General features: G+C 40.8%; 1 protein-coding gene across 1 annotated transcript in view; it reads right to left on the reverse strand.

Moving 5' to 3' along the window:
• Positions 1 to 4,396: 4,396 nt before the first annotated feature.
• The window catches only part of LOC123933457 (cytochrome P450 3A12), a 46,098-nt gene continuing 27,161 nt past the window's right edge, over positions 4,397 to 23,333 (reverse strand). Inside the window, exons 8-13 of the mRNA XM_045992643.1 lie at positions 15,447 to 15,574; positions 14,614 to 14,680; positions 10,749 to 10,909; positions 9,279 to 9,505; positions 5,966 to 6,128; positions 4,397 to 4,802 (exon numbers count right to left, since the gene is read on the reverse strand). Of these exons, the coding sequence (XP_045848599.1) occupies positions 4,707 to 4,802; positions 5,966 to 6,128; positions 9,279 to 9,505; positions 10,749 to 10,909; positions 14,614 to 14,680; positions 15,447 to 15,574 (842 nt within the window). The 3' untranslated portion in view covers positions 4,397 to 4,706. The remainder of the gene's footprint in view (positions 4,803 to 5,965; positions 6,129 to 9,278; positions 9,506 to 10,748; positions 10,910 to 14,613; positions 14,681 to 15,446; positions 15,575 to 23,333) is intronic.

Genomic DNA, 23,333 nt, shown 5'->3' on the forward strand with positions numbered 1-23,333 from the left:
TATTTTTTCAGCGTAACAGTATTCATTCTTTTTGCACAACACCCAGTGCTCCATGCAAAACGTGCCCTCCCCATTACCCACCACCTGTTCCCCCAACCTCCCACCCCTGACCCTTCAAAACCCTCAGGTTGTTTTTCAGAGTACATAGTCTCTTATGGTTCGCCTCCCCTTCCAAATTTTTTTTTTAATAAACATATAATGTATTTTTATCCCCAGGGGTACAGGTCAAATGGATAAAGAAGATGTGGTATATATACACAATGGAATACTATGCAGCCATCAAAAGAAATGAAATCATGCCATTTGCGATGACATGGATGGAACTAGAGCGTATCATGCTTAGTGAAATAAGTCAATCGGAGAAAGACAACTATCATATGATCTCCCTGATACGAGGACATGGAGAAGCAACATGGGGGGGTAGGGGGATAGGAGAAGAATAAATGAAACAAGATGGGATTGGGAGGGAGACAAACCATAAATGACTCTTAACCTCTCAATGTGGTTTTAATTTGAATCTCCCTGATGGCTAGTCTTCGACAAAGCAGGAAAAAATATATACAGTGGAAAAAAGACAGTCTCTTCAATACATGGTGCTGGGAAAATTGGACAGCTATATGTAGAAGAATGAAACTCGACCACTCTCTTACACCATACACAAAGATAAACTTGAAATGGATAAAAGACCTCAACGTGAGACTGGAATCCATCAGAATCCTAGGGGAGAACATAGGCAGTAACCTCTTCGATATCAGCCACAGCAACTTCTTCCAAGATATGTCTCCAAAGGCAAAGGAAACAAAAGGGAAAATGAACTTTTGGGACTTCATCAAGATCAAAAGCTTCTGCACAGCAAAGGAAACAGTCAACAAAACAAAGAGGCAACCCACAGAATGGGAGAAGATATTTGCAAATGACAGTGCAGACAAAAGGATCTATAAAGAACTTCTCAAACTCAACACACACAAAACAGATAATCATGTCAAAAAATGGGCAGAAGACATGAACAGACACTTCTCCAATGAAGACATACAAATGGTTATCAGACACATGAAAAAATGTTCATCATCACTAGCCATCTGGCAGTATTCACTCTTATGAGCTCACAGCTACCCTCTCTCTGAAGAATCACCCTTGGCCAAACTGAATCCACTTCACCTAGGAGTTCGTGCCTCCTGAGGGCAGGAGGGCAGTCTATGACACACTTATGGGGTACAAAATGCCAGTGACTGCCTCACAGTGATATCGACTCTGTAATACAATTTTGACTTCAGAGCTCTCCATGTCCTGCCCTACCCAGCTCCCCTCAATCCTTTCTCCTAAGAACACTGCCATAGTAGACCATTTGCTCCCCCACCTCAGGCTCTTTTAGGGACCTGACCTGAGATAATGACAAAGCCCAAGCTAACTTGTGTAGAGTGGCATTCAGCTAAGTGGCACACAGGTGCTGAAATGTGGCCCAACCCTTGTGGGCCCAGCTATGCAAAAGGAGTACCTTTTTTCATTTACCCAAGGCCACTGATTGGTCTAGACTCAGCTCTGGACTGAGCTGGGATTCAAACCCCAGGAGCTCCAGCCTCAGAGTTCCCCATCTCTCAATCACTGTGTGTATTAAATAATACAAGTCAGACAAAAACAGAGGGCAGAGAGAGCTGTGTAGTCTCAAGCTGCTTTTGTGACCCTCTTCTCCTAAAAACAATCACAGCCTTCCAGAAGAGTCTCTTCCAAGAACTATGTTCCTGACACATCTCAGAGTAAATGCTGACCCAGTATTTCATTATCCCCTGTAATCTATCAAAGTTAGGAAGTGGACGCTGACAAATTTTGCAAATAACAGTCAGATCCTTCAATTTCCCTAAGAGCCCCACAATGTCCTTCCTTCATAGCAGAAGCACCCTGCTCACACACTGAGGTTACATGTCACCCTTCTTTAGTCTCTTTTGTTCAGTCTGGAACACTGCCTTAATTTGTCTCTGGTTTTTGTGGGAAAAAAAAATCCAGCAAGCAAGTTGAACATCTAATCGGCTTTATTAAGCAATTCATGCACTGGCACCCTCCCACCTGCCAACTCGACAGATGCTCCCAGGAGGTGTACAAATGCAGGGTTTTCTAGGGACTAGAGTGGGGCAGGAAGAGCACAGAGGGAAAAGGAAGCGTTGCTTCAGGACAGGACACCTTCATTCTGGGGAATGGACTTGCAGGGTTTCTATCCTGCAGATGACTCACTAGTGCACATCAGGAAATTTCAGACAGACTCTTGAAAGGTTCCCCTTCCTGGGATAGGTTGAAACACAGTTGTTTGCTGTAAGGTGGGGTTGGGGGCCAATGACTCCAACACTGGCTTGTGTTTTCTTCTTTATTGCTTTCAGGACCATGACATTGTAGAAGATTACATACCAGTTACAAATTAGGGGTAGATATTCCTTTATTCAGGTCTGTCTCACAATTTGGGGGATTTCTTTTCAGGTTTGCCTCCTTGGCAAGAATATCCCAGAGGGGACGCTGGGTTCCTCTCATCGCATCCTTTCTGGTGATGCTCCATCCCTTCCTCCTGCTCCTGATGATACTCACTGGTCTTCCGGGTCTCTGCTCTGTGAGCTGCTCTTTCTTCAGGAACTCAGGGTGTCTGAGCTGTAGTCCTTTGAAACTGTGTGAGCGTCCTCATCGATTATAATCTGTTCCTACATTTCTCTCTACCTGTGTGTACTCAAGTGTCCAGTTTTATTCAATGGGCTATAATCTCTCCCTATCGTTAGTTATCATGATGCCCAAATCATGCCTGAGGGGTAGAGGAGACCCCGCATGTTAGTTCTGTGTCCTGTGGACGTTTCCCCATCATTGTGGAGCACAAGATGCTCCTGGCTCATCATGTGCTCTCCCAGCCTGGAACCAGTCATTTCTCTGAATATACATAGTTCCCTTCAGTGGAAACTGACATTTGTGAGCCAAGATCTGGGCAGTAGGTATGCTCTGTGCCCTCACCGCATGACTGTTTCTAAGAACTGTCCATGGAGAGAGGTAGGGGATATGTGTTCTTGCACACACAGAGACAGACACACATATTTCTATCTCTCTACCAATCTATCATCTATCCATAGGAAATCACGACATTACATTGACACACTCACTTCCAGTCTCTGAATACACAGGCTTCATTTGATTTTCTCCCTTTCCAAATCAGTGATTCCCTTCTCCAAAAGTGAGAAACTCCTGAAACCATTTAGTGGTAATAGATTTACTTATTTGATCAATCGCCCTTTATGTAACTAACCCTTATTCCACCCCTTAACACTCATATATCACCCCCACCGGCTACTTGGGTTCTCCATACTGTACTTGGGCTCCAAGGTCTCCATCAGACCAACCACCCTTCTCATCTAGCTAGGACTCCCACACCCATGACAGCCTGCTTTTCCATGTGCACACCATCCCCACCCCACTCAGTCTCTAACTTAGAGTCACTGTGACTTTCTTCTGTGCCCCTGATCCCCAGTGTGGGGCCACCCACATGGCTGTGCCCCACCGATGGCATTAGGACTGAATTATCTTGAAAGGAAAGGCAAAGGAAGAGGCCAGGAGAGGAGATAGAAGGGGCTGGAGGGGAGGGGAGAAATAGAAAGAATTCTATGCATCTCCTCATACCAACTGAAATGGACAAATGCTTTTAGCCTTCCTGCCAAGTCAACCGGCCAATCAACCACCTCTGATTCAATATTCATTCTGTCAGCACAGTTGGGAGCTGACGTGAGAGCACAAAGAGAAAGCATATCCTCTGGAGGCCAGAATACCAGGGCAGATGAGATGAAAACTAATCATATAATACTAAGTGCCTCAATTGAGAGTTAGAAAAAACATGTGCTCCAAAACCTGTAGAATTAAATTGTGAATATACTTTCTGACCAATGGGCAAAGTCACAGTGGATTAACTCTCTTATCTTCATATATCACATTGGAGTTCTGAACGAGCTCCACCCACCCAGCGACTATAATGATCAAAACATTCAGTCACTGGCTCTCACTCATTGTTCCATGGATCCCCTTTTAATGTGCACAAAACTATCAATTCAGACCTTTTTTTAAGATTTTATTTATTTATTTGATAGAGAGATCACAAGTAGGCAGAGAGAGAGAGAAAGGAGGAAGCAGGCTCTCTGCTTGGCAGATATAGGCCTTGATATAGGACTTGATCCCAGGACCCTAGGATCATGACCTGAGCCAAAGGCAGAGGCTTAACCCACTGAGCCACCCAGGCGCCCCCAGTTCAGACTTTTGAAAGTGATGTTGATAGACTTCCTCAGTATGATATTTAATATAGCATATTCAAAGTAAGACCTGTGATAGAAATATCACTCCCATAATCATTACAATAATTCTCATTTTCATTAAAGAAGGTTGATAAAATTCTTGAGAAAGTTTTATTCTTGATCAGGGGAACAGATGGTACTAACTGGGGTAGTCTGTATGAACCAGACAGGCTGAGTCTATATCACTGGCACTTATTGGTCACCTCCTTCACTCTCCACAATACAGAATGCTCCACACAGACACCAAAAAAGATAAGTGAATGTATGGAAGCCCTAGTCATCTGTCATGGGCAGTAGATATGGGCCATCTTCATTTCTGGGTTTACTCACAAAGGAAATTGAGGTCTCTGGTGATCTGAGATACAGCTTCTTGAAGAACAAAGGGGAAGTCCATAGGGAAAGTCAGGCTCCACTCACACTTCCATCTCTTGGCTCAACCTTTAGAACAATGGGTTTTTCTGGTTGAATTAACCCTTGAACACTTAATTTCATGGGGATCTGCAACAGTTAAACAAGCATATGAGAACCAACAAACGAAACCCTGCCAACAATAGAAGCAAAGAAGGCAAGATATGTAAAGGACAGTAATGCATTAAAAATGCATAAATACTATTATTAGATTCATCTATCTCTGATTTTTTAAAATTACTCTGTAAGCTGTCGAGACTGGAGCATGGAAGCTTTCATCCATCACTCATTCAACAGATGATCTATTGTTACTTACTCTGTACCTGGCTGGAGACACATTCATGTTGGCTGGTGTTGTTCTTTTATATTAATTTTAAGGGAACAGGATGAGTCTTTAACATTTAAAACAGATTCTTAGCCATTATGGCAACAATATTGAAAAGTGCCAGAGTTAATTTTCTACACATTGACTCCTGAGTGTTTATTGCACATTTTGTTGTATGGACATCTGCACTGCTAGACACCCTGTCACCTCTCTCCTGGAAACATCCATTCATGATGACAGATTGGGATGGGAAGGAAGTACAGCCTGACAGGAGCCAGGCTTGCAGAAGGTGGAGCCACATACCCAGGATGGCCTAACCCTGGGAGTCCTTCACATCATGCAGACATGTTTTACACCAGATTCTCAACCTTGCCTGCCCTTGAGAATCATGGGGGCACCTTTAAAGCCACACTCTGGGTGACTTAGGTTAGAGTTTCTGAGATGACCTGGGCATCAGGATTTTTCACAAACCCACTGATTCCCACATACAATGAGGCTTTGAGAACTTCGGTCACCAGAGTGTCTGTAAGTTGTGGTGGAGAAGAACATCGTTCAAAAGCCACATCATGACTATCACTGAAGGTCATGACTGTGCACAACTTGGTTCCTTCCTTTCCGTGGACGTAAAAGAAATTTAAAATACGCTCAAGGTCATCAGTCTGTGTATAATGATGTCACATGAACTGTACTGACCATGTGACCCTTATGGTTGGGTGGTCATAAACCATAGATATGGCACTCAGGAACTGAAGGGCCTTTGAACATCACAGATGGCTTCGAATAGATACTCTGACTGATAGAACAAATTACTAGGCATAAATGAGTCCACACACACACACACACACACACACACACCCCTATTCCATATCTCTTAGTTTTTAAAAAAATACAATAAAACATTCTTTTTGCAGAAAGTGCTCTCTCTGACCTGTGTTTCTTTACAAGGTTTGAAGGAGAAGTTCTGCAGGACTCTGACAAGGGCAAGTTTCATGTTTATGATCGCAAACCTCATCCCAAGGCAGTTTCGGGGTCCAGTTCCAAAAGGCAGGTATGTATAAGGATTTATGCTGTCCTTGTTCTTCTTGCTGAACCTGGTTCCACAACACAAGTTGGAAACAAGTGAGGAAACATAAAAACCACAAGAGCTACATATTTGGGGGTCTCAACCAGGGGTACATAGGAAATTTGATGGGCTGGTTACAGAAGTCCTGCTATGATACTCTGCTGTGGTCGTTGCTACAGGTCATTGGATACCCCTTCCCCTATGGGGACATTCAGTCTTGTTGAAGAGATGGGATAAATGCTTTTGAAAAGATGTATCTTAAACACTCGAATTATATTCAACATGGTGAGATGTTCACCCTCTGAAAGGCAAGAAATGAGCCTGATTGAAGGAAATGTAGGATCTCACCTACACTGACTGACATTGGTCTTATATCCATAGAGAAAGAAAGCAGGTCAAATGCCTCCCATGGTTTACATTGTTATTTTTTTCCTTTACCTCCTTACCCTCCTGCTAGGACCACCCCAACCGATTTTCAGATTATTTACATAGGCATATGATACGACTCCACTATAATCATACTCACAATTATGAATAATCACTCTAATTACTGAGTTTTTGTCTATCTGTCCCACAAAGCTATAAATTCCTTAAAGGTTAGAACTATAATTTATTCACAATTCATTCCTCCATATTTATATCAATGAAAAGTGATAATGGCATTGTGGTGAGGTACTATTTAAAACTCACTATATTATAGAGAAGATACTAGAATGTTAACTGTTGATATGCTTTAATGTAATACGGAAAACAGATAAGGAATTATAACAGTGCATGGATGGAGCAGCTGATAAGGGTTGGTGTTTGTTGGGCAGGTGATGGGCACAGATAGATTCATGTAAAGTATTTCATAGACTTGTGTCTATAGAATATGTTTTACATGTGTCAAAATTTCTCCACAATAGGGGCACCTGCATGGGTCAGTTGGTCAAGCATCTGTCTTCAGCTCAGGTCATAATCCCAGGGTCCTGGGATCAAGCCCCATGTTGGGTTCCCTGCTCAGTGGGGAGCCTGCTTCTCACACTCCCTCTCCTTCTGCCCCTTTCCCCACTTGTGCTCTTTTTCCCTCTCTCTCACTCAAATAAAATCCTTTTTTTTTTTAAGATTTTATTTATTTATTGCACAGAGAGAGAGACAGAGTGAGAGGGAACCCAAGCAGGGGGAGTGAGAGAGGGAGAAGAGAGGGAGAGAGGTGAGCAGAGGCAAGGCATGAGGCTCGATCCCAGGACCCTAAGATCATGACCTGAGCCGAAGGCAGCTGCTTAACGATGAGCCACCCAGGCACCATCAAATAAATAAAATCTTTAATAAAATTATCCATAACAGACATTTTTAATACATGGATTGCATACTGCCTGGCACAGTCCCTAACACACACAGATAAGCTCTTCCTCTCGTGACTGAATGAGTCACAGACAAGTACCAGGAGTGCTCCCTGGTTTCCCTTCCAGAAGCTACAGGAGAGGGAACTGCTGAGCCTCTGGGAACCATCAGGTCTCCTTGTACAGAAAGCAAATGACTTGGTCACTTTGAGATCTTTCAGCAAGTACTGTGTGTGGATGCATTGCTAGCACTAGGGACGCCGTGCAACAGGACAAGAGCTCTGCCATCAGGGACCTTAGAGACAGGGGCTAAACGTCTAGATCCCTAAAATGTTCATCTAGATTGTGCTCCCCAATACAAAAAACAGGAAAGCACGGACTGTAGCAGAATTCAAGCTGCACCCAAAGCCAGACTCTGCTCTGAATCATCAGAAGAGAAAGCTCAAGACCCCTCCAAGGAGGATGTCTCAGACAGCTAGAGAACAGATGAGCTTGCTCTGGGTGAACCCTAGATACTGAGTGAGGTTTGAGCTGGCACAGGACTGCAGCCACAGACAGCACAGGCCTGTGTGTCTGTGTCCTTCTGAGGCTGTTCCTCCTGTCAGGGACGTGAACCATCCGCTCCACAGCCTCTGCTCTCACACTACAGCTAGCAGAAATGGTGGCCCAGGGTTGCAAAGATGAAATGTGAGAATATGAGGAGTGAATGCAGATAGCTAGAGAGTGCAGAAAAACTGAAAGGAATACAAGTCCCATTGTCTTAAAAAGGATAACATTAACAAACACAAATATGGTATGTTGTTTATAGCTTACTGTTACATTAAGTAAGTAGTTCAAAAAATTTATAATGCCATCATATATAGGGACTATATCTTCATAAAAAAATATGGTCCCTATAACAATGTAATATTATGCCTCCCATTCAGAAAGGATGAATATTCAACCTTTCTATCAACATGGACAGGACTGGAGGAGAGTATGCTGAGTGAAATATTCACTTACTTATGGAGCATAAGGAATAGCACGGAGGATATTAGGAAAAGAAAAGGAAAAGTTAATTGGGAAAAATCTGAGGGGGAGATGAACCATGAGAGACTGTAGATTCTGAGAAACAAACAGAGTTTTGGAGGGGACAGGGTGGGGGGTTAGGAGAGCCTGGTGGTGGGTATTCAGGAGAGCACATATTGCATGGAGCACTGGGTGTGGTGCATAAACAATGAATCTTGGAACACTAAAAAAAAAATCTAAATTTTTTTTTTTGATCATGCATGGGTACTTTATTAGTCCCTGGTATTATACTATTTTATGTACATTAACTTACTTAGTTCTTTTTTTTTAATTTTTTTTATTTGCTTATTTACAGCATAACAGTGTTCATTGTTTTGGCATCACACCCAGTGCTCCATGCAGTACATGCCCTCCCTATTACCCACCACCTGCTTCCTCAACCTCCCACCCCCCCGCCCCTTCAAAACCCTCTGGTTGTTTTTCAGAGTCCATAGTCTCTCATGGTTCATCTCCCCTTCCAGTTTCCCTCAACTCCCTCTAAATTTTAAAAAAGTATATACATATATAATGCCATACTAACTTTTACTAATGTATATGCATAGAAAAATATCCACAAGGACATATATCATATGATTAATGATGATGTATGTGACTGGTGATGACATTAATCTTCTTTTTTCTCAACTAGAGTGCAAAATTTGACAATGATCATCTTGTAATAAAAAATACTTCTAAAAATAAAAAGATGTACAAATAATTGTCAACTACATGCTTCTCATCTATACGAAGGAAATATCAGAATATCCTCCAATATGAGGGTGGGTTCCCCATTCCAAGGTTTCCTGTACCTTTCAGGACGGAACTCCTCAGGCTCTGGCCAGAGATCCTGGTCTCGGTGAAGAGTAAAGACTGGCACCATCACCACCGTCCCTTTGGGAATGAACATACCACTGATCTCCACATCTTTCTTACAGACTCTCTCAAGTCTACCACCGATTGTGTATAATCTGAGAGTTTCATTCAACACCATGTCCAGATACTCCATCTGTACAAGGGCATCATAAGTGGGTGGTGCCTGGAAGGAAAGAAACAGATTTTGATACATTGAGATTTGGAATCAACATTCAACTCACTCTATACACTCCTTCTGAAGTGTTAGGAACACCTAAGAATCATGTATTTTCATAAAGGGCATTTATGGATGTTTTAATATCTACCATGTCCTTTGACCTGCTCAGTGGCCCACTGACATGTGTAGAGTAGGGACACAAGTCACTAGGGGAGACCGCTGGGACAATTCCCTAAACAGGGACTGAAATCCTTCCTAGGTAGTGATTTTTTCTTCCTCGTGTGAACAAAAGAGACGAACACTGTGGCACTTAATGGGTTTTTTTTTAGTTTTTATTTAAGTTCAATTTAGTTAACATATAGTGTATTATGAGTTTCAGGTATAGAATTTAATAATTCATACTTGCATATAACACCATTGCTCATTACATCAGGTGCCTCCCTTAATTCCCATCACCCAGATGCCCCATCCCCCTCCAGAAACCCTCAGTTTCCTATATTTAAGAGTTATAGTTTGTCTCCCTCTCTGTTTTTATCTTATTTTATTTCTCCTTCCCTACGACACTAGATCAGTGAAATATGTTGAAGTCACCATTTCCTTTCAAAACAGAGGTCACACACCCACACCATAGAAGAAGAACATACAACAGAAAAGATCTGCTCTGCCACATAAACTCTTCTAGTGGAAATATCCTGCTTCCTATCTTTTCAATTATATTCAATTATATTTACAGTATTTAGAGAGAAACACTATATTACATAAAAACTGTAATTGGGGGAGACACTAGTTCCTTTCAACACAAACAGGACAAGAGAGGGGTAGGACTGGATGCCACCGACTGTGGGAACACAATTTCATTTCTAGGGAATATTGTGAAGGGAATCGGATCTCAGCCCCACCCTCTGTTGCTGGAAAGGTCCCCTTATTGTTGGTCTGGGATTTCACTGTTTGCTCAATAAGGTACTCCAGCCCCCAGGCCAGGTCTCTTCCTAAGCTGGAAGTTTAGTTCCTTGTTCCCCTGCCAACAATTAGTCCCCAAGTTCCAGATAATAAAGGTATAAGAAAGGGGAGCCTCTTTCCCCAGTACCACCAAACAACTATATGAAGCAGAGACTCACTCCCATGCTGGACATGCAAACGTGAGTTAGAAGTAAACCTTTTTATGAAAACCCACTCGATTTGAGAGCTAATCTGTTACTGAGATATAACCAAGCCTATTCGGACTCCCTCCTCAACAGGACCCACTCACCTTCTTAGGGAAAGTTGCATCAATCTCCTCCTGCAGTTTCTTCTGGACATCAGGGTGAGTGGCCAATTCATACAGAAGGAAGGAAAGAGAAGTGCTAGTGGTCTCATAGCCAGCAAAAATAAAGATAATAGATTGGGCCACGAGTTCCAGATCAGACAGAGCTAAAAGGAGAAGAGAGACATTTGAACTAAAACAGATGAATATAAAATACCACATTTTAGATGATGAGAAATCAATTTGAAACTCACAATTCCCTTGGGGGGGATTTAAAATCAATCCAGAATCCAACTCACAGTGGTTTGCACTCTGATGTCTATCTTACAGAGCCAGAAAGGCCAGAAGTTGTCTTGACCTGGTTATTCCCATGGCCTATTCTCATGGTCTTGACCATCCATTCCTGCTCATGCCACCTTCCCCACCAACACAGATAGGTGATTTCAGGAAATGGCATTTCGTCTAACATACACAGAGTTATCAGTATGTCCTTTGGAGAATCCCAAAAGGACTCCTAAGTCACATGGGATAGCATTCTCCCCCAGGAAAATTTAAGTCCTTCCAGCTAAAACAGAACATAAATTTCTTTAGAGAGTTTGCAATGCTAAGGTTTAGTCAGGAAGGCATTGTCAGGAAAAAGGAATGATCTTTCATCTAAACATATCTGTGGGAACTTAAGAGAACGTAATTGGGCTACAGATAAACTCTTGCTGCTCCAAATGTGGGATCTGCAGCATCTGGGAGTTTATTAGAAATGCAGACTCTCAAACGTCACCCTAGAACAATCGAATCAAAATCTGACCTTTCATGAGATGTGGTGACCTGTGTGCACAACCTATCTTGAGAAGCACAGCGTATACCTTTCCGAGGTCTCCACTAACAGAAGACCTGGAACACGACTTCTCAAGTGGATGACCTCCAGTATGTACAGAAACTACGACACAGACAAAGTGAGAAGAGTGGTGACTGAACTAGGATAATTCATGCCATTAAAGGAGCAGAAGAAAGAAGGCATCAATAGCAGGGTACTAGCTAGCGAGAAACAGACAAACTATAGCCAGTGAGTGGCATTAGCAATGCCTATTCAATCGTAGCCTGAATGTCACCTTCCTAAGTGAATGGCCCCACTCTGAATATAAGTTGGCATCTCCTTTGATTTTCTCCTGGCAGGAACTCAGCATGGTCATGCTCTAATTTCTTTCACCAGAACTGTATCAGGATATTTAGATACTTAGAGCACTGAAATGGCATCCACCACAAACATGTAATTTATAACCAAAAGTAATACAAAGAGTGTATAAAAGGTCTATAGAGTTCTGATTTCCCAGGCACACTTCTGTGATGATGCTGTGGATAAATTCAACTATCAAATTCTAGCCTCGATTACCAAGAACCCCATGATAATCAAAGTTTAGAGCTATGCTGTCCAATAAGGCAGCCACTTGCCAGATGTGGCTATTTTTATTTAAATTTTACTTAATTATATTAAATCCAATGTAAGAGTCAGATCTTCAGTGACACTCGCCACATGTCAAGTGCTCAAAAGTCACATGTGTGTAGTGGTTGTATACAGAACCAAGCATATATAGAGTATCTCCTTCATCATAGGAAGTAGTAGAACTAGAGAGAGAGAGAGAGAATAGAACAATACAGGGGCACCTGGGTGCCTCACTCTGCCTTGGTTCAGATCATTATCCAGGGTGCTGAGATCAAGCCCCACATCAGCCTTCCTGCTCAGCAGGAAGTCAGTTTCTCCCTCTCCCATTCCCCCTGCTTGTGTTCTCTCTCTCGCTGTCTTTCTCCCCGTGTCAAATAAATAAATAAAATATTTTTTTTAAAAAAAGAAATACTTGAGAGACTATGGACTCTGAAAAACAACCAGAGGGTTTTGAAGGGGCGGGGGGGTAGGGTGGGAGGTTGAGGAAGCAGGTGGTGGGTAATAGGGAGGGCACGTACTGCATGGAGCACTGGGTGTGATGCCAAAACAATGAACACTGTTATGCTGTAAATAAACAAATAAACGAATAAAAAATTAAAAAAAAGAAATACTTATATTGATTTGTCCTGTGTAAATATAGTTGATATTGTGGGCTTGACGCACTGAGAGGAAATAGAAGCAAAGAAACCCTCAAGCAACAAGCACTCCTAGACCCCAGATTCTGGTTTCTAAATACCATTCTCAAAAAGGAAACAGAGCTTCCTGGAGAAAATGGCTAATTCCAAGGCTCATCAAGGGAAACAAGAGAAACTGGAATGTCCCACACCAGAATGCAAGGAAATGCTCAGGAGATAATATGGCAAAAGGATACAGAATACTCTGTGTGCTATAGTGGTGGATATACATCACTGTACATATGTCTAAACCCATAGCATATACAACACCAAGGGTGAACTGTAATGTAAACTATGGATTTGGGGTGGTAATAATGTGTCACTGTATGGACATTGACTATAACAAAATTACCACATGGTGGGAGATTTTGATAGAGGGGACATGTAAGTGGAGCAGGGGGAATATGGGATAAATCACTGTGTCTTTCACTCAATTTTGCAGTGAACCTAAAACTGCCATAAAAATTAAAGTCTAGGACTGCCTGATGGCTCAGTTGGTTAAGCAACTGCCTTTGGCTCAGGTCATGATCCCAGAGTCCTGGGATCAAGTCCCACATCGGGCTCCCAGCTCCATGAGGAGTCTGCTTCTCCCTTTGACCATCTCTCCTCTCATTCTCTCACTCTTTCTCTCTCAAATAAATAAATAAAACCTTTAAAAAATACATAAAGTCTATTGGGATGCCTGTGTGGCTCAGTCGATTGTCTGCCTTCGGTTCTGGTCCTGATCCCAGGGTCCTGGGATCAAGTCCTGTATTGGTCTCCTTGCTCAGTAGGAAGCCTGCTTCTCTTTCTGTCTGCCTCTTCTCTCCTCTAACTCTCTCGCTAACAAATCAAATCTTTCTCTCTCTCTAACAAATCAAATCTTTTAAAATAAATAAAGTCTACTGAAAACATAAAAAAAGAAGTTAAAAGAAAAAAGAACACAGGAGCCCAAATGAAAGGACTTACAGAGACAAATCTGAGAAAATTGACAATCTAAATAAAAAATCATATAAGAGACTAAGTAAGTAATATATGAGATCATATTGACATTTATAAATAGACAAATACAGAATACTTGATATTATACATAACTAGCAAATTGTTGAACACTGCATAAAAACTCATGATATACTCGATGCTGACTAACTGGACATAATAAAAAATAAATAAACAAATACAATAATGATGATGAATGGAAAGCTCACCCTAACAATGAACTATCACTCCAAATGTAGAAGAAATGGTGGAAGTAGAAAGTCATCATTTCCAACCATCATAGTAATAATGGGTTTTGTCAAATACCATCCATGGGTGATAAAAGTAGTAGGTGAAGGCATCCTGCACCAGTTACTTCTTAATTACAAAAGGAAAAGAAAAACTTGCAGTAGATTAAGACAGTGAACACAAGTTTAACCAAATGTTCCAAGTGAAGGTCACCAATACTGCAGCCAGGTGCCTCCTGATGTGATGAAGCCTTGATGTGAATTTCCAGGCAGAGGTTCTGATTCAGTGGGCCTGGATTAGGCTGGAGGATTGCCATTGCAAACAAGCTCCCATATGGCAGACTACTGATAGCTTTGACTATCATTGCCCTTTGAGCTTTGAACAAACTGTGGCTGTGTTCTGGACAATGCTCTGGCTACCATTTGTATCTGAACATATGTCTTCCTTCGATTTTCTGATATTCCATCTTCTAAAAATCTTCCTCCATATCTCAGAACCATCTCCTGTCTCTGAGATGCCCCATCGAGAGCCCTCTGAAGCTCTCCTGGCTTACCTTTATGCATGTCCATTTCTTTGGAATTCTGGGAGTTAATCATCAGCTGAAGAAAGTCCACTCGGTGCTGGACACAGAAAGAGACATTTCAATGACAAAAAGTCACTTGTGAAGTCAGAAATAAACAGGGGTGCAGAACCTAACTTTCTCCTGAGAATATGGCTCCATTACACCCAGAGTCCACAGAAGCTTCTGTGTCAGCATCTTCCAATGCCTCACCCTCTCAGAACTCTGCAAAATCTACAGAGAGATCCTGGGGTACCATTCCTATCTCCCTGTCCTATATACACCCTAGTGCCGGCCGCCAGGACTAAGAAAGGCAAACCCTACTTGGCCAACTTGCAGCCTCAGTGCCCAAAGAAGACACTTGCTCATTCCAGACTATGACAGCCTCAAATTTAACATAACCAGGCACCTGAGGGGATCATCCACCAGAGAATGTGTAAGAAAAGACACTTAGAATTGAAGGGCCCCTTTGCCAATGTAATATATGGCAAAATTATACTACCAGGAAAATGATTTTACACAGTAATTTTTATGTTTTGACCATTTATTGAAGGGAAGTGATAGCTTTTCTCTCACCACAGTTTATGCACTGACATACTCATTGGCATGCTTATTCTTAAATTTTAAACACTCTCTGGCTCATCTTCTTATCTCCTCTCCTGACCTCCACCTTCTTCATTGTCTCTAAAATGTTAGAAGTCTCTTGCCCTAAACTCTAGAGTTCTCTGTTTACCATAAAAACATACTTAGTAGTGTACACATCAGATGCATAGAGCTCAATAAAAGATCAAAAGTGAACATGCACATGTAACCACCACTGGATTTACCTTTTGTTTATCTTTGAGGCGACTTTCCTTCATCCTTTCTACAGATTTCTTGAAAAAATCAGTAACTCTTTTTGGAAATAGCCAGATATTTAACATTTCAAAAACCGGGGTAAGGAATGGAAACAGTACTATAAGGAAAAAAAAACAGAAATATCAATGAAAATGCAAAATCTCCCTGGAGCAATTATAATTTGGTCTACCAACCTGAGGATTAAAAGATACCAGGATTCATGGTTATTCCCTCTGTGACATTTATTCAAACTTTCGAGCTAATGGCTAAGCCACAGCAAGTCACACACACAGGCCACCATTAGAGCAGTCAGATCAGTGTCTCCTGCCACATTTATAGAGTGACCAAAGAAACAGGATTACATTCTTGGATCTCTTAGCCTTTTATTTTTGGACTAGAGCCTCTTTGGAAACACAAGACTATAATAGGCTACTTTAATATATCACACCATTTAAGAAATTGTGTCAGGATGGAATAATACATAGTATGCCCTTCAACAACAATGGAGTAAAACTAGAAAACAAAACACAAACAACATGGAAAACCCACTAATCTGTGAAAATTACACAATACACTCTTATACAGCCAATTAGCAAAGAAGAAATCTAAAAGGCATTTTAGAATTACTTGGAGAATATATGCATGAGGAAACTACATACCAAAACCCATGGGATGTAGCAAAAGCAATGACCAGAAAGAAATTTATCATTATATATGCCTACCTTTAAAAAGAACCAAGATTCCAAATCAATAACCCAGCTTTCGGTCAAAAACGTGCCAAAAATACAAGAGCACACTAAACTAAAAGCAAGCAGAAGGAAGCATATAATATAGACAAGAGCAGAAACTTAGGAAATAGAGACTAAAAAACAAGAGAAAATTCAAAGAAAGCAAAGCTGATTCTTTCAAAAGACCTTTAGCTAGACAACCAAGGAAAAAGGAGAAGACATTCTAATTACTGTCATCAGAAGTGAAAGAGGAGATTACTGCTGATATTACAAAACTAAAAAGGACTACAGAGGTGGGGTGCCTGGGTGGCTCAGTGGGTTAAAGCCTCTTTCTTTGGCTCGGGTCGTGTTCCCAGGGTACTGGGATCAAGCTCCACATCCGGCTCTCTGCTCGGCAGGGAGCCTGTTTACTCCTCTCTCTCTCTCTCTCTGCCTGTTTCTCTGCCTACTTGTGATCTCTGTCTGTCAAACAAATAAATAAATAATCTTTTAAAAAAGGACTACAGGGAATACTATGAAACTGAATGCCAATAAATTAGACAAAATGGAAAAATTCCTAGAAAAATATAAACTAGAAAGTGACATAAAATGACACACACACACACACAGGCAATCTGAAAGACAAATAAAAAGACAGAGTTAGTAGTGAAGAAACTGCTGACAAAAAGAAGCTCAGCTCCAGATGGTTTCTCAGGTGAGTTCTAGCAAATATTTAAAATGCAGTCAACACTAATTTTGCACAAATTCTTCAAAAAATAGAAGAGGTAGGAAGATTTTCAAACTCATTCTGCCTAGCCAGTTTTACCCTGATACTAAAACCAAACAATAATATCACAGTACAAGAGAACTACAGACTAACTTATGACACAGAAGCACAAATCCTTAACAAAATATTAGCAAACTGAACCCAGCAACATATCAAAAGAAGGATATACCATCATCAAGAGGGGTTTATCCCAGCAATTCCAGGTTATTTAATACAATATAACAACAAAATTTTTTTAAAAACCACGCAGTGGGGCACCTGGGTGGCTCAGTGGGTTAAACCTCTGCCATCAGTTCATGTCATAATCTCAGGGTCCTGGGATCAAGGCCCACATCGGGCTCTCTGCTCAGCAGGAAGCCTGCTTCCCCCCCTCCCTGCCTGCTGCTCTGCCTACTTGTGATCTCTCTCCCTCCATCAAATAAATAAATAAAACCTTTTTTATAAAATGAAATAAAAATGAAAACCACACAGTTATCTCAATACAGCCAGAGAAAGTATTTGACAAAAATCTAACACCATTTGGTAATAAAAACACTCAACAAACTAGGAGCAGAAAGGAATGTCCTCAACCTGATAAAGGGCATCTATGAAAAACTCATACCTAATGTCACACTTCATAGATATAGACTAGACACTTTCCCTTATGATTAAACAAAACAAGATTATCTCTATCACCACTTCTATTCAACGTTGTACTAGAAGTTCTATCCAGGAAGAGAAAGAAATGAAGGAAGGAAAAAATAGAGGGGGGAGTGAGGGAAGGGAAGAAGGGAGGGAGGGAGGAAGGAATAAATGGAAAAGAAAAGAAAAGAAAAGGGAGAGAGAAAGAAAGAAAAAAAGAAACAAAAGTTATTCATAAAGGAAATAAAGAAGTAAAAGCATCTCTATTATTAGACAACATAATATTATACATAGAAACTCTGAAGGAATACAATAAAAGTCTACTGGAACTAATAAGCCAGTTTAGCAGGGCTTTGGGATACAAGATTAACATAAAAATCAATTCTATTTCATGGCTGTGCTGAAAATTATGCTTCTGGGGGGCTTTTCTGTCCCTCGGCAGGGTTTTTGACTTGGGAGTCACAGGGGCCCACAACTCATCACCCCAGCACTTTGGAGGTTGCTCCTGTGCCAAGGACTGCCAGGAAACCATCAATTGCTGAACACTCAAAGCTGAGGGGGAGATAGAAGAGAAGAGCAACAATTTTAAGAACAGAAAATCGACCGCTTTCTGGAAGGTAGGACATGCAGAGAAGTGAATCTTAAGTGACAGAAAGATAGACCGCCGCGGGAGGGGCTGGCTCCTGGCAAGTAAGAGAGCAGGGGAGCACAAGATTGGAACTTTTAGAACTCTGCTCCGCTGAGGAATGTTACTCCAGAGGCTAAGCACAGGGTGGAGCCCTTGCAGGGACAGTGTGGTCTCAGGACCCACAGGGACACAAAAAGACCAGAGGTGTCTGAGGGTGGCAGAACTCCCAGATATTGGAGCAGGGAAGCTGGCTGCAGAGACAGAGCCAAGAACTGGGCCCTCAGCTTGGGATTACCTTAAACCATGATCCAAGGCACAGTCGTACCACTGCTCTTCGAGCAGGGACCCCACGAGTGGCAGGTCTGGAGAGACCCCCTCCTACCTCCTTCCAGAGGAAGCAGGAGTGCACTGCAGGAATCCGCTGGGTTTGGAGACTTCAAAGTGGGCTGTGCGCCAGAGACAGAAACATTCAGTCACAGGCTGGGTGAGCACAGAGCACGGCTGGAAACCAGAGAGATTGGAGGGATTGACTGCTTTTCTCTGAGGGTGCACTGAGGAGTGGGGCTCAAGTTCTTGGACACTACAGAGCTGGAGAGTGGGAGGCCACCATCTTCATTCCCATCCTCCAAAGCTCTATAGAAAGTATTAAGGGAACAAAAGTTCTGAGAGCAAACCCAAGCAGATTACTTAGCCCGGCCTCTGGCAAGGGCAGTGCAATTCCACCTTGAGCAAAGACATTTGAGAATCACCGCAACAGGATCCTCCCCCAGAAGATCAGCAAGAATATTCAGCCAAGATCAAGTTCACCGATCAATGAGAACTGCGGAACTGCAGAACTAGGGGAAAGCAACACTGTATGGAGCACTAGGTGTGGTGCATAAACAATGAATTTTGGAACACTGAGAAAAAATTAAATTTAATTTAAAAAAAAAGAATTCATGGCTTTTTCCCCATGATCCTTTAGTTTTTCAAAGATAAATTTTTTAATTTTATTTTTTTCTTATTCTATTTTTAAATGTTTTCTCTTATTTTAACATTTTTAAACTATCTTATCAATGCCTTTTTAAAAAAAATTTAATTTTCATTGTTATAGTCATATTTTATCCCCTCATTGTATTTAACCTTATTTTTTGTATACATATATGGTTTCTTTTCCTTTAAAATTTTGGGATACAATTTCTTCTAATGGATTAAAATATACACAGTCTAGTGCATGGCTTTGTTCTAGTCTCCAGTCTGATAACATTCTTTCCTCTTTTTTATTCTTTTTTCAACCAACTTCTTATCTTATCAATTGCTTTTTTAGAATCTTTTTGAATTTTCATCTTTACAGTCATATTCCATCTTTGCCCTTATGTTTGTATCTATGTAAGTTTTTCTTTCTTTACAATTTTGGGAGGCAGTTTCTTCCAGCAGACCAAAATACACCCAAAATCAAGTGTGTGGCTCTATTCTATTCACCAGTCTAATATATATATTCTTTTTTCCCCCTTTCTTCCCCCCCTGGTTTCAGGTCTCTTCTAATTTGGTTGTGTATATTTTTCTGGGGTCATAGCTACCCTTATAGTGTTTTGTTCTCTCATGCATCTATTCTTATCTGGATAAAATAACAAGGTGGAAAAACTCACCACAAAAAAAAAAAAAAAAAGAACAAGAGGTAATACCAATAGCTAGGGACCTAATCAACAGAATGACGACTATCAAGGTGCTAGCTGGGGTCCCCAAAAAAAAAAAAAAAAAAAAAAAAAAGCATGGAGGATATTAGAGAAGCCCTTTCAGGAGAAATAAAATTCCTTTCCAGAGAAATAAAAGAACTAAAACCTAACCAAGTTGAAATAAAAAACGCTATTAAGGAGGGTCAATCAAAAATGGAGGCTTCATAACAAAGAACATGGAGGACATGGGGAGATGGAGAGGAGAAGGGAGTTGAGGGAAATTGGAAGGGGAGATGAACCATGAGAGACTATGGACTCTGAAAAACAATCTGAGGGTTTTGAAGGGGTGGGGGGTGGGAGGTTGGGGAACCAGGTGGTGGGTGATAGGGAGGGCACGTATTGCATGGAGCACTGGGTGTGGTGCAAAAACAATGAATACTGTTATGCTGAAAAGAAATAAATAAATTTAAAATTAAAAAATAGCACTTAAAAAAATGGAGGCTCTTACTGCTAGGATAAATGAGACAGAAGAGAGAATTAGTGATACAGAAGACCAAATAATGGAGAAAAGAATCTGAGCAAAAGAGAGACAAGCAACTACTGGACCACAAGGGGAGAATTTGAGAGATAAGTGATACCATAAGATGAAACGATGTTAGAATAATTGGGATCCTAGAAGAAGAAGAAGGGGGGGGCAGAAGGTATATTGAAGCAAATTACAGTAGAGAATTTCCCTAATTTGGCGAAGGGAACAAGCATCAAAATCCAAGAGGCACAGAGAACCCCCCTCAAAATCAATAAAAATAGGTCCACACCCCATCATCTAATAGTAAAACTTACAAGTCTTTGGGACAAAGAGAAAATCCTGAAAGCAGCTTGGGACAAGTGGTCTATAACATAAAATGGTAGAAATATTAGATTGGCAGCAGCCTTATCCACAGAGACCTGGCAGGCCAGAAAGGACTGGCATGAAATATTCAGAGCACTAAATGAGAAAATTATGTAGCCAAGAATACTATATCCAGCTAGGCTGTCATTGAAAATAGGAGAGATAAAAAGTTTCCAGGACAAACAAAAACTAAAAGAATTTGCAAACACCAAACCAGCCCTACAGGAAATACTGAAAGGGGTCCTCTGAGCAAAGAGAGACCATAAAAGTAACATAGACCAGAAAGGAACAGAGACATTATACAGTAACAGTCACCTTACAGGCAATGCAATAGCACTAAATTCATATCTTTCAATAGTTACCCTGAATGTAAATGGGCTAACTGTCCCAATCAAAAGACACAGATTATCAGAATGGATTAAAAAAAAAAGACCCATTGATATGCTGTGTACAAGAAACTAATTTTAGACCCAAAGACACCTCCAGATTTAAAGTGAGGGGGTGGAAAACAATTTACCATGCTAATGGATATCAAAAGAAAGCTGGGGTGGTAATCCTTATATCAGATCAATTATATTTTAAGACAAGAGATGAGAAAGGACACTATATCATACTTAAAGGGTCAGTTCAACAAGAAGATCTAACAATTTTAAATATCTATGCCCCTAACCTGGGAGCAGCCAATTATATAAATCAATTAATAACAAATCAAAGAAACACATCAACAATAATACAATAATAGTAGGGGACTTTAACACCCCCTCACTGAAATGGACAGATCATCTAAGCAAAAGATCAACAAGGAAATAAAGGCTTTAAATAACACACTGGACCAGATGGACATCACAGATATATTCGGAACATTCCATCCCAAAACAACAGAACTCATATTCTCCTCTAGTGCCCATGGAACATTCTCCAGAATAGATCATATCCTGGGTCACAAATCAGTTCTCAACTGGTACCAAATGATTGGGATCATTCCCTGCATATTTTCAGACCACAATGCTCTGAAACTAGAGCTCAATCAAAAGAAGAAAGTTGGAAAGACCTCAAATACATGCAGGCTAAAGAGCATCCTACAAAAGAATAAATAGGTCAACCAGGAAATTAAAGAAAAAATTTAAAAATTCATGGAAACAAATGAAAATGAAAACACAACTGTTCAAAATCTTTGGGACACAGCAAAGTCAGTTCCAAGAGGAAAGTATATAGCAATACAAGACTTTCTCAAGAAACAAGAAAGGTCTCAAGTACACAGCCTAACCCTACACCTAAAGGAGCTGGAGAAAGAACAGCAAAGAAAGTCTAAACCCAGCAGAAGAAGAAAAATAGTAAAGATCAGAGCAGAAATCAATGAAATAGAAACCAAAACAACAGCAGAACAAATCAATGAAACTAGGAGCTAGTTCTTTGAAAGAATTAATAAGATTGATAAACCCCTGGTCAGACTTAACAAAAAGAAGAGAAAGGATTTTATTTGGATAAATAAAATCATGACTGAAAGAGAAGAGATCACAACCAACATCAAAGCTACACAAACAATTATAATAACTTATGAGCAACTCTATGCCAACAAATTTGACAATCTGGAAGAAATGGATGCATTCCCAGAGACACGTAAACTACCAGAACTGAACCAGGAAGAAACAGAAAACCTGAACAGACCCATAACCACTAAGGAGATTAAAGCAGTCATCAAAAATCTGCCAACAAACAAGAGCCCAGGGCCAGACAGCTTCCCAGGTGAATTCTACCAAACATTTAAAGAAGAATTAATACCTATTCTCCTGAAACTATTCAAAAAAATAGAAAGGGAAGAAAAAATTCTAAACTCATTTTATGAGGCCAGCATTACCTTGATCCCAAAACCAGACAAAGACCCCCATCAAAAAGAAGAATTACAGACCAATATCCTTGATGAACAGGCAGTCTCTTCAACAAATGGTGTTGGGAAAATTGGACAGCCACACACAGAAAAATGAAACTGGACTATTTCCTTACACCACACACAAAAATAGACTCATAATGGATGAGAGACCTCAATGTGAGACAGGGATCCATCAAAATCCTTGAGGAGAACACAGGTAATAACCTCTTTGACTTCAGCCACAGCAACTTCTTCCTAGAAACATCACCAAAGGCAAGGGAAGCAAAGGCAAAATGAGCTATTGGGACTTTATCAAGATTAAAAGCTTCTGCACAGCTAAGGAAACAGCCAACAAAACCAAAAGACAACTGACAAAATGGGAGAAGATATTCACAAATGACATATCAGATAAAGGGCTAGTATCCAAAATCCCTAAAGAACTTATAAAACTCAACAACCAAAGAACAAATAATCCAATTAAGAAATGGGCAGAAGACATGAACAGACATTTCTGCAAAGAAGACATCCAAATGGCCAACAGATATATGAAAAAGTGCTTAACATCACTCAGCATCAGGGAAATACAAATCAAAACCACAATGAGATGCCATCTCACACCCATCAGAATGGCTAAACTTAACAAGTCAGGAAATGACAGATGTTGGCAAGGATGCAGAGAAAGGGGAACCCTCTTACACTGTTGGTGGGAATGCAAGCTGG

The sequence above is a fragment of the Meles meles genome, chromosome 21 (genome assembly GCF_922984935.1).
Source record: "Meles meles chromosome 21, mMelMel3.1 paternal haplotype, whole genome shotgun sequence".
In the NCBI taxonomy this organism is placed as follows: Eukaryota; Metazoa; Chordata; class Mammalia; order Carnivora; family Mustelidae; genus Meles; species Meles meles.